This window comes from Ciona intestinalis, chromosome 4 (genome assembly GCF_000224145.3).
Source record: "Ciona intestinalis chromosome 4, KH, whole genome shotgun sequence".
NCBI lineage: Eukaryota > Metazoa > Chordata > Ascidiacea > Phlebobranchia > Cionidae > Ciona > Ciona intestinalis.
In genome coordinates, this window is record NC_020169.2 from 630,716 (window position 1) to 642,281 (window position 11,566).

General features: G+C 35.1%; 3 protein-coding genes across 6 annotated transcripts in view; all 3 read left to right on the top strand.

Annotated features, from left to right (window-relative positions):
- Positions 1-3,991, top strand: part of LOC100182841 — a 7,370-nt gene extending 3,379 nt beyond the window's left edge. For both annotated transcript variants that reach the window (XM_009859948.3, XM_026834395.1), the window contains 8 exons: positions 450-636; positions 799-938; positions 1,002-1,142; positions 1,199-1,390; positions 1,611-1,770; positions 1,939-2,151; positions 2,287-2,406; positions 3,308-3,991. In XM_009859948.3, coding sequence (XP_009858250.1) covers positions 450-636; positions 799-938; positions 1,002-1,142; positions 1,199-1,390; positions 1,611-1,770; positions 1,939-2,151; positions 2,287-2,406; positions 3,308-3,471 — 1,317 coding nt within the window. In that variant the 3' untranslated portion in view covers positions 3,472-3,991. The remainder of the gene's footprint in view (positions 1-449; positions 637-798; positions 939-1,001; positions 1,143-1,198; positions 1,391-1,610; positions 1,771-1,938; positions 2,152-2,286; positions 2,407-3,307) is intronic.
- An 809-nt stretch (positions 3,992-4,800) lies between these two features.
- LOC100182844 (importin subunit alpha-1-like) lies at positions 4,801-8,971 on the top strand. Of its 2 annotated transcripts, XM_002127739.5 has the most exons (11): positions 4,826-4,947; positions 5,061-5,192; positions 5,402-5,595; positions 6,386-6,530; positions 6,586-6,696; positions 6,751-6,882; positions 7,034-7,225; positions 7,569-7,745; positions 7,822-7,971; positions 8,160-8,342; positions 8,699-8,971. In XM_002127739.5, exons 1-11 carry the CDS (start codon positions 4,885-4,887, stop codon positions 8,798-8,800), a joined length of 1,581 nt encoding a protein of 526 aa, XP_002127775.1. In that variant the 5' UTR covers positions 4,826-4,884; the 3' UTR covers positions 8,801-8,971. The 2 variants fall into 2 exon arrangements, with proteins under 2 accessions (XP_009858251.1, XP_002127775.1); XM_009859949.3 differs by having other exon boundaries at positions 4,801-4,947; positions 6,586-6,882.
- A 748-nt stretch (positions 8,972-9,719) lies between these two features.
- Positions 9,720-11,566, top strand: part of LOC100185208 — a 2,839-nt gene continuing 992 nt past the window's right edge. Inside the window, exons 1-5 of one of the 2 annotated variants that reach the window (XM_002127623.5) lie at positions 9,720-9,842; positions 10,038-10,193; positions 10,427-10,579; positions 10,694-10,908; positions 11,165-11,448. In XM_002127623.5, coding sequence (XP_002127659.2) covers positions 9,797-9,842; positions 10,038-10,193; positions 10,427-10,579; positions 10,694-10,908; positions 11,165-11,248 — 654 coding nt within the window. In that variant the 5' untranslated portion in view covers positions 9,720-9,796 and the 3' untranslated portion in view covers positions 11,249-11,448. Of the gene's footprint in view, positions 9,843-10,037; positions 10,194-10,426; positions 10,580-10,693; positions 10,909-11,164; positions 11,449-11,566 lie in introns of those variants that run through there. The other variant, XM_018811495.2, reaches the window with a different exon arrangement.

Below are 11,566 nucleotides of genomic sequence, written 5' to 3' on the forward strand. Positions count from 1 at the left end.
TGTATGTTACTTTGTGGGTAATTATTTTTTGGGGATTTATTTTTTTATATATGGCTGATAATTTGGACAACCCACACATACGCCCACAATGGTAGCAACGACGAGCCTTGAACCCATTACCTCTGGGCTACAGGCAGGCGCGCTAACCACTATACCACGGCACCAGATGTGTAAGTTCTTAAGCAAAAAACCTAATTGACTCAACCCGGTAGTCACTAACGGGTTGTTTAAATATCAGTCATCGAGAACAAAAATGTTCACCCACAAAGTTGCATATTTGGCAACAGGGGATCACGTATAAGTGGATAAAACCATAAAAATTAGTGTGCAATAAATCAAGACACAAGTGTTATATATTTTACTTGTACCAATTTGCAAGAATAAAAAGTAAGGATCATCATTAGGTAAATAAACATTAAACAACTAAATAAAAGCTTTTTATCAATTAGAGCACATTCGGTTATTTATTCAACTGTGTTCGGTTGTACAACAAAGTTCGTTTGATTATACGCGAGAAAGAAGGAGTGAATTCTATTTTGAAATATTACCAATCAACATACCTCATAGTCAAAGCCAATGTAATGCTTCTATTAGCATTCTGTGTTGATGAAAAAGAAAATGAAAAAATCATTACAGGTAAGTTCATTTGCTTTCATGCCAAATACTGGCATTGTTGGGCAGTTGTTGCAGAACCATTTTTTAATATTAACAAGGAAATTGGGTTTAAAAGCATTTTTGATGTCTGTTTGCTTAAGCAAGACACTTTACAATAATCACTGAAATTATTTCTTATTGCAGGAACTGGTGTATTAGATTTTATTATTAAGTTGCTCTCAAGTGCACTTGCTTCATCAAATCATGTTGCAAAGACATATGCATTCTCTGCTACTGAAACGGTCATGGGCCTGGACAAACTTGCAATGAATGATAATAACAAGGTATGTATTTAGTTAATGCTGTATTCTTACTATGCCTTGCATTTCATCGACTTTTTTCTGCAGGTGTCCATTGTCAATGCTGGCGTGTTGCCATTATTGGGCAAAATGTTAGAAGAAAATGGGTTAAAAGAAGAACATAATGTTGCATCTCATTGTTTGTGGACGTTATCCTTTCATAAAGATAATAAAGATAAAATCAGACAGGTTGGTAGTTTAAACTGTATATAAAAATCTTATGATTGCTAAGTTACTGTATACAGGAACCTGGGATACTAAATGCAGTGTATCGCATACAAAGTGATCCTTCTTCTGAGCCAGCTTCCAAACGCTCCAGTGAAGGTATACTGTTTATACTGGATGAGCAAAAGCATGTGAACTTACAAGTTGAGATGAATGAATCACAGCATGTTATGATAAGCTATCAGTGGGATGTTCAACCAATGATGCTGCAGGTGCGTTTTATATGCAAGAATTAACCACAGTAAAATGGTTAGTAGTTTAAGGTGTGTAGCTGATAGTAGTTAACTGACCGAACATAAACTTTTGCTACTGATTTTATAATATAGGATGTTAAGGACCCCGCCACAGAAGGATAACCATAGTTCAATTATTTTAGTTGTTGTTTATACAAGTATAGAATACATGAGACACAACTATGCACATTTGCTACAGGTGCGTAACAAGTTAAAAGAAAACAAGTTCAAAGTTTGGATCGATGTGGATCGTGTTGAAGGATCCATCTTATCAGCGATGGCTGATGCTGTTGAGAACGCATCGGTGGTTGTTGTTGCTATGAGTGAAAAGTATAAGAACAGCAATCCATGTCGGACGGGTAAATTATTTTGTAACTGCCACAATATTTTAAAAATGCTAAAAGGTAATTAGAAGACTTTATTTTTAAGTATTAAATTTTAAATACTTAGTGGCACACCATGGCCTTATTCGCAACATACAGCTAGAGAAACCGTGTTGTAAGTTGCAGTCACAAAATATTTTATAGAAGCGGAATACGCATACAAGTTACAGAAGCCCATTGTACCACTACTTCTTGACGAAAGCTACAAACCTGATGGTTGGCTTGGTGCATTGGTTGGCATGCAAATGTACTTCAATTTCAGTGATGCAAGCTTGTTTGAAGCAAATTGTCCAAAGATGATAAAAACAATTTCTTCGAAAGTATACAAGCAACCAGAAAAGAACTTGTCTGTTATTGGTAATATTCCCTAGTCTCTGTTCCTTAACTCCTGTTTACAGTTTACACACTATATGATAAACTAAACTGCTTACTTTGTCAGTAAATTCTGCAGTGCTATAGAAATTAATCTGTTAAGTAGCATATATTCTTCAGCGGTGGATGCAAAACCTCCATCCGCCTTGCGTGATAGTTCAAAATTATCAACCGAAAATACTCGTTTGGAAGATTGGGGAGTAACAGAAGTATCTGAATGGGCAAAGAAAACAAAAATAGGTATATTTTGAGCAATTACTTTTTATGTGTAAACTGAACTGATACTAGCATTGAATGTGAATGAATAAATGTAACTTACTTTATCCTCGCGTGGCCGAAAACGACAGTCGTTATCACGTGGGTTTAACACCTCGTGCCAGCTTACGAGTTACCATGTATATTACTTTTTGGGGGATTTTTTTATTTTTTTTATGTATGGCTGATAATTCGGACAACCCATTAGTGACCACTGGGTTGGAGCAATTATCGTTAAGTGTCTTGCTCAAAGACACATACCCCCACAATGGTAGCAGCGATGAGCCTTGAACCCATTACTTAATGCATACAGGCAGGCGCGCTAACCACTACGCCACGGCGCCAGACGCGCCATTATATGATAATATATATTTTTAGTTTAAATTCATGTCGGCAACGTTTTTTGTCCGATCCCTTGGCAAAGTGGCAGGCTTATCACTGCTACCATTGTGATCTGATGTATGTCTCCAACCCAATGGTCACTAATAGGTTTTGTAAAGTATGAGCCAAACATTAAAAAAATCCCCCACACAGTAACATGCTTGGTAACTCGTAAGCTGGCATGAGGATGTTTGAAACAGAACAACCGTGTTAAAGCGACTGTCGTTTCCTGGCCCCGCAAGGATAAAGCAAGTTACATTTATTTATATTAGTTTATTTAAAAGTTTTAGGTCCAATCTTAGTTTCTTAAAACTTAAACTAATTAATCTTAAAACCAAATTACGTTCAACCTTAATTTGGCTCGTCTGTTACCCAGGTTGTTTAGAATATTCTTTGTTATGAAGCAATAATGTTTAGAAACTTTTATACATTGGCAAAGGTAAACAAATGTTGTTTATGTAAGAAACTACCAAGTTAGTTCAAATTGTATTCTTCTTAATTTCAGATGGATTGCAGTCTGCAATGTCATATTTTGATGGTGTAGCTCTAATGCAGTTAAACAAACTCATGCAAAGAAGCCCAGACATTTACTACAGTAGCATTAGAAATGATCTGAAGCTTAGCCTTCTACAAGCTTTACACTTGACTTCTGCACTTGAACAGTTGTGATCGTAGCAGTTTTATAACTTATATAGTTGGATGGTGGAAGACGGGACACCTTCAGCACATAATATCCTGACTGTGTTTTATGCAAGTAACAAAGGCCTATGGGAGTTGTAGGAATACGGATTTATAACTTTTTGAATGCATTTTGTTTACTATTGAATGGATAGAGAAAATAGAATAGATAGGTGTCCCATCTTCCCCCACCCGACTATACTTAATACTGTATTTAGTAGCATTTTTTGTACAATCACTGTATTTTATTTCCTCGTGCACTTAAACCATCAGTATTGAATTGTCACCACACTACCAATTTATCCCGTCACTGTTTTATAAATCTATGATAGTAAAGCATCAGGTAATATACAAAATAAAGATCTTTAATAGTTAAATGCAATAAGTAAATGTACGTTGGTATGTAGCTCTGTGATACAAATTTACTATCTGTACCATGTTTATAAGCATACATTTAAAATGGTTTACAAGGAGATATATATACAGTGCAAATAAATAAGCACAGTGCGTATAACCGTATATGAAGAATATACGAACTCTTCTGCTAGATTGTAAAAGTGAATTTTTAGTATCAAAGGCATTTGTATTGGTACCGGTGAATTTTGGTAGCTAGTCCTGTAGCGCACTAGCAGTTGGCTATAATGCATTAATAACAAAATGAAAGCAACCGGTGGGTATGGAGGATAGAACGCAAATCGCAATGCTGTAAGGCCGACCAAATTATATCAAAACTATACTCTTTAAATGAAATTTGTGGGTCTGCGTGTGCAATTAAGACTGTGTGAAGCCGAGGCAGGGTCGGAAATAGCCATGTAAATGATTGAACACCCGCGGATTTTAACGCAAAGTCAAATATTATGCCAAACTGTAGTATACACAACCGATTTAAAGAATCTTTTTGGGAAAATTTAAGATTTTTTCCTTCAGTCAATAGTTTAAAAATCTAGGGAGGTCGGAAGAAACAAAAGGGATTCAGGGTTTGGGTTTTAAACTCTTTAGGAGGATATAAGCATAGTTTAATAATACAACTTCTTTATTAAACTATGATATAAGAAATGGCCAATGTTCTGCTTCAGTGATTTCCACCTGACTTAGAAATGAGATTGACCAATCAACGCTGACGCGCGTTTTGCCACGCATTTTAACTTCTCGAATTTTAAAATGTGACTAAACTCATTTTAACTCCGTAGTCTTTTGTGTCTGAAGTACCAGTAGTTGCTGTGAGCTCAGTTAAAATTTGGCCATTGTGTTATTAAATTAATAAGGACACAGTAACTGTAGTTCATGCTCGTCAGTTGTATTTATCCTGTTAAAATTTTTAATTCCACCCGCATTTGCCATTTACAGACGTTTCTGTGTTTGTTTATTTTTTGTTAGTCCATTTTCGTGCTAAGAAAAGCAATCATGTCCGCTCTGCAAACCCAACAACGCCAGCAGTACTATAAAAATGCCAAAAACAGCAGTGAGGTTTGTCCTATAGTTATAGCCTATACTTGGTTAACGTTTATATATTTGTTAAAATGTTTAATTCACAAAAAGTTAAATGCTTTGTACAATAATCTGTGTTTTTTGTATTGTAGAACTTGAGAAAGAAGCGTCAAGATGGAAACGTCCAGCTTCGAAAGTGCAAGCGGGATGAACAGATGCTTAAACGTAGAAACATGAACCTGGAGGATCTCAATACGAGTCCATTGAAGGAAATGAATAGACAAGTACGTATATAAATTGTTGGAACCAAGAACAGACACTTTTGATTGCCATAAATCCAGATTGACATATTTTTTCTTGTAATCCTTATAGTTTCTATGGTTTTATGACATATTTGCACATAAGGCATTAAAATAATAAAAATTGCCTAACTAACCCTTAACAATTTTGGTTAAATCTAGTTCATCCAAATAGCCGCTCTTTTCTTTTACAGGATGTCAGCGGTGTTGTGATGAAATTTGAAGACATTGTGGATGGTATTACGAAAAGCTCTGATGAGATGCAGCAGTTTATTTGCACACAGAATGCTCGAAAGATTCTCTCACGTGAACGTCACCCACCCATTAGCAAGATGGTTGAAGCCAACATTGTGACAAAGCTCGTTGAGTTTCTTGCTTTGGAACATAAGTATGATTGCTATAGTGTTTAGTTTAAATATCTGCTTTGTTAAATTAAACATAATATATTCATATAAATAACACATGGGACTATACAAAGAAGACGGAAAATTTTTTCCGCTAGAGGCGGTAATTATTTAAATTAAAAAATACGGAAAAACGAACAAAACAGCACTACAAAGTGTTAATAAGTGTAAAACAAATTAATTAAATAATAAAAATAGCTTTCTAAATACATAAAACACTAGTAAGAACATATTTCCCACATTAGGTCGGTTATATACGCTCTTTCGTTGTGTTTACTGTCGCCGAGTCTGTGGTGTAGCGGTTTGCGTGCGGTCGTAAACTCTCTTTGTTTCATTTTTACCGGGTTCGAGTCCCGCACAGTGGAATACTTTTTTTATATTTTTTTTTCAAGTTTTTTTTGTTTGACGAGTTTGGGGTTAGGGGTTAGGGGTTAGTGTTAGGGGTTTATATCTTATGTGTATAAACCGTGAAACTAACTGCTCCCCATAAAATAGAGAAACGAATTTGTCATCGCCTCCTAGCGGAAAAATTTTTCCGTCTTCTCTGTATAGCTCCATGTATAAATAACAGTGCTTCAACCTTTTTGTGGCACAGCCATAAATTAATTTTAGAACTTGAGTCACGTGATGCTAATTTCTAAACTAAATTTTAAATAAACTTAAGAATAATATAAATTATAAACCTGTATAAGTTTTATAATTACAGTTGATAGGATTAGGCAGAGCACAGGTACCTAAATTATGAACTAGTTTTTAACATTATTATATTTTTAGTCCCTCCATGCAATTTGAGGCAGCATGGGCTCTCACTAATATTGCATCAGGAAACAGTGAACAAACATCAGCTGTTGTTCAATCTGGTGCAGTTCCAAGTCTTATTGCTCTGCTAAGCAATCAACATAAGAATGTTGTGGAACAGGTATGCAATCTAAACTTATTTGAAAATTATGATTTTACAATTATTTTTGGTTCAGGCAATGTGGGCACTTGGTAATATAGCTGGTGATGGAGCTTCAATGAGAGACTTCGTCCTTGAAAAAGGAATCATTCGACCACTGATTCAACTCATTACAGATGACGCACCTGTGAGTTCACTTTTTAAACAATGCGTTGTAAAATATTCACCTCTCTTTTCTCAGGGATCCTTTCTGCAAAACTTAACATGGACGGTGTCTAACTTGTGCAGGAATAAAAACCCTCACACAGCCTTGCCATTTATCGTTCAACTTTTACCAACTATCGTGAAGTTAGTTCGTGTGGATGATATGCAGGTAATATGGTTAAACAAGTAATTTAGTTAACTAAATAGAATTTATTAGGCAGCAATCAAATTACTGGTATTGCGTATTCATATTGTATCATGGCTTGTTCTACACTGCATATTTGCCCATGTATTTCGGTGTAATGATATATAACAACCAGGTTAAAACTGATGTGTGCTGGGCACTAAGCTACATCACGGATGGTCCAAACGATCGAATTGAGTTGGTATTAAAGACTGGTGTGGTGGAAGAACTTGTTAGATTGCTCAAGCATACTACTGATGGTATGCTGCTTACACCTGTGCTACGTGTCATTGGTAACATTGTAACTGGGACAGACCAACAGACTCAGGTAAGAACACCTAGGAGTATCAAGCAAGGAGAATGTATAAGCGGATACTGCCAGAGTGCCAGGCGTAATATAAATCTTAATCGAGAACAGCTATTATTGCAAACCTTTTGTGCCTGCATTTTAACAAAATTTAAAGATGCTTACTTTATATTGCATCCCAGATAGTAAGCAAATCTACTTTACCTAATGTAGTCATCAAGTCATGCTTTTTTCTAAAGTAATATTGCCTTAAAACTGGTGATGACTGAGGTAAACAATAAATACTAACAGCAACGACGTATTTAAAATATAAAACATGCCACTTTCTTAATTAGGTTATGTAAATTCTTTTGTTTAATTACAGAGAGTTCTTGATCTTGGAACACTTGAAGCTTTCCCCAAACTATTGTCACATGACAAACCAACAATCCAAAAGGAAGCAGCATGGACACTGAGCAATATAACTGCTGGCACCCAGGCTCAAATACAAGCCATTATTGATGCTCATCTTATACCTATACTCATTGCACTTTTAATGAAGGTGACTTTCTCGTTTTCTGTTTAGTGTTAAAACTTCTCACTTCCCATTCAGTGTTAAATATGGATTTTTCATACAGGGTGACTACAAGACGCAGAAAGAAGCATGTTGGGCAATCACCAATTACACATCTGGTGCTTCCATTGAACAGCTTGTATATCTTGCTAATAATGATGTTATACCTGCTTTGTGCTGCTTGCTTGAAGTTAAAGAACCAAAGATTCTTCAAGTAAACTTTGCTTCAATTCCTCCAAAATTTGCAATTATAAAGGAGAAATCACAGTTCTATGCTGCTGCATTTGAAATGAGCACTAGAATTAATAATTCCACTTGAAAGTTTATTTTTAGAGTAATATGTTTTGCTTTTATGCATACTGATTATTATTATTTATCAAACAGATTCACTTTATTTTCTAGGTTTGTTTGGATGGCATTACAAACATGTTGGTAACTGCTGAGAAAGTTGGTGAAATTGAAGCCATGTGTTGTGCACTAGAATCATGTGGTGGTGTAGATCATATTGAACATCTACAGCAGCATGCAAATGAAACAGTATACAGCATGGCTCTTAATATTATTGATAGATTCTTCAATTGCGAAGTAGGTTGTTTGAAATATACTTCAATAACATTTTATAATTTGAACATTTTTATTCAAATAAAACTTTATAATTTGAATGTTTTTTGGTTGCCTTTTTTATAATATAATTTAGTTCATGTTTGTATTTTTACCATTTATTTCCATTTCAAATATCGTGTGAAAAGATGTTAGCATTAAAAAATTCTAAAGTGTCAAACTTTTGAAAAAACAAAACTAACAAATTTTAATTCTGGTTTACGACTTGATTATACACTTTTTTAGTCTGTTTTTACAAAAAAAAGTCTCTCTTTTACTTAATTTTTTCGGTTCACCGGATACAATCTCACTATAAAATTGTATTTTACCTTTCTCTGTAGGATGACGAGTCAGAGAACATTGCTCCAAAAACTGAAGGCAGTGATTATTTCCAATTCAATGTGGAAGACAAGAATTCAAGCCAGGGTGGATTCAACTTCTAAACCTTTCTATGATTGCCACTTAAATCTATGTTGCGTTCTTTGCTGCCAATACTGCCCTTTATTTTCTGATTGGATTTACCTTTCGATTAACGTAAAAAAGTGCAACCTTTAAGTTTCTATTATTTGGCTTTCGTTGATTACAATAAATGCATAGTTATGAAGTATTTTGAATTGCGGGTGAAATATTTATTTTGTATATGAGTATATCAATGTTGTCTGCTGTTTAGAATTTGTTTGGGAGTTTTGTATCCACAGTAATATATGGTAGGATGAGGGAAGATGGGACACCTTTTATTTTCTTATCCCATTTGGTTGTAAACAAAGAACATTCATAAATTATAAAACCGTATCCTCACGACTACCGTAGTCGGTTGTTAATTGTTTAAACACGACCAAGATAATTGGACATTATGTGCCAAAGTTGTCCCGTATTACCCCACCCTACTACATAGTAAACGTTTTTTAACACGTTTTACGTACTACTGCAGGGTATGCCGCTATAATAAAGGGGAATTTAGCCAGTAACTGTTAAGTTACCAATGGAAAGTATACAGAATCTGTAACAATTCTTTAGTGGTATTTGTTTACATACAGCATTGGGAAGTTTAATTCGCTGTTAAGTATTTTGAAATATAGCGTTTACTTCGCTTTTTGCTGAAAAGGGTTGAGATTGAAAAACATTCATGATACTTCATTGTGATAAGAATGGTGTAACATCATCTGGTATCCAGTGTTATGTCTAGATTCTTAAACGATTTGTAAATTTAAGGACGTCGATCTGTAATACTATTCCAAGCTGTAGTACAAAGTCAATGTTTAGGTTCAGGAGCTCACTTTTTATTGTAGAAGAATATCAGCAAAACTTGTAACGCTATCACTAGTTTCTTTTTTCTTTTAGTTTTTAAATGTTACAAGAGGTATAATGGTCACATTACGCAGTTGCCCCAGGCGACGAGTAAGAGTTAGAATTTCGTTGCTGGTGAAGTTTCATTGAAAATGTCGCGTCTCAAGCTTGGGTTGTCTGTTTCGTCGCTTGTGCTTGGTGAGTCTTTTATTTCAGCCATTTTTAAGAAGTTGCAATTGAAGTTACTGTGTACTAATGTGATGATTGTATATATGCATTAACACGTATAGGCTAGACACGAATTGTATTGTCTTGTCAGTATCGTTTGATACTTTTCGCATAGGATATCTACTGGCTTATTTTAGCTTCAACAAGTTTATTTTTAATTTTAAGTCATTGTCTCCACCTCGATCCTCTTCGCTGCATTCTTTACGTCAAAGTGGTTGACCAATACTCCAGTCAACAACGCCACTATATATTTGAACTATGGGCTATGGGACAATGGATTGCAAAACTTAAATTGTGACGTAACACCGTTCTCGATTTGCAGTAAGTCTCGCTTGTGAACTTAATAGCTAACTTTGCATGTTTTAATTTTTATTTTTTTCCAGTGACTAAAAATTTTGACAGCCCATTAGTGAGCACTGGTTTAGACCAATAACCTGTCTTGACCAAGCGCACGTACATCCACGATGGCAGCAGGATCGTACTATGTCAACTTTGCAGTGACATATTAATGCATATATTTTACTTATTCAACGCTATGTGTGTGTTACTTCCAGTGTATACTCGTGCCGGAGTATTTGCATCAATGGTCTTAGTTGTTCCAGCATTCTTAATGTCCATGATCTCCACTGCTATTGTTGCAAGTGGTGGGAATATAGGAACCAGTGCGACACTTGCGCGATCTGCAGCTGTCATATCAACAATTGCTGGTGAGTTAAGTCTTTCTCAGCTGAAAACGTGCGCATGAATTTAAGTAGAATATTTTTACGTTTTACACATTTTTTTGACATTTCTACATTTTTGACAATACATTTTTATTTCAGCTATTTGTTTGTTCATTGGTGTGTTGTTGTACACGATACAACACACAACTTGCATTACTCTCTGCCCTCCAACATACAACTACTACAGTGAGAAAACGAAGGACCTTCATTTTAATTTTTCCTTCTACTTCGCATGGGTTGCTCTGCCGTTGTTGATTGTATCACTCACTTTTCAATTCATCTTTGCATCGTTAATTGCCAGAGAAACAAAAGAGGTTGGTTTATCTTTGTCAGCATCGCTTATTTAAGCGATGCTTTGCTCGTATAGGTGGCATTTTAAACAGGCTCGCTTGAACTTTTATTGTTTGTTTTTTAAATGTGGATTGTCCAAAACATAAAGCTAATAATATAGTTTTTTTGTTTACCGTTTTACAATTTAGTTCTAGTTCGTCGATTAAGTTCAAAACCGATAATTTCTTAAACGTCGAATAACAATTAGGAGAAAACAGTTTAAATTTATTTTTTTACCAGGGCATGTCCGCTACGGAAGATATACACATGCATCCTATTGAAGAGAGATACGATATCAGTAAGAAGAAAAGTAACGGCGTGTAAAACCAACGTAAACCATGAAGTTTCTGCTTGTTGTTTACGGATTTTTCATTTAAACGTCATTACATGTCATGCTAATGGATTAGTTTGCTATTATATGATTCACAACATAAATCAAAGTAATAGTTCCTGTTGATTTAGTTTAATATTGTGTACTCATTTTAATGGCGTCAATTAAAGAGCACAAGTGGCGATAGCGTGAAGATGGCACTCCATCGAGACTCAAGATTCTAAATCTCGACATTACAGTCCAAGAATTAATTGAGTAATATCGGTTTTGAAATTACCAACAGCGTGAGTTATACCATTCCAACGAATTCC

Coding starts and splice junctions, on each gene's coding strand:
- LOC100182844 (XM_009859949.3), top strand. CDS start 4,885: ATGTCCGCTCTGCAAACCCAACAACGCCAGCAGTACTATAAAAATGCC. Junction 7,226..7,568: donor GGACAGACCAACAGACTCAG/GTAAGAACACCT, acceptor GTTTAATTACAG/AGAGTTCTTGATCTTGGAAC. Junction 7,746..7,821: donor TCATTGCACTTTTAATGAAG/GTGACTTTCTCG, acceptor TTTTTCATACAG/GGTGACTACAAGACGCAGAA.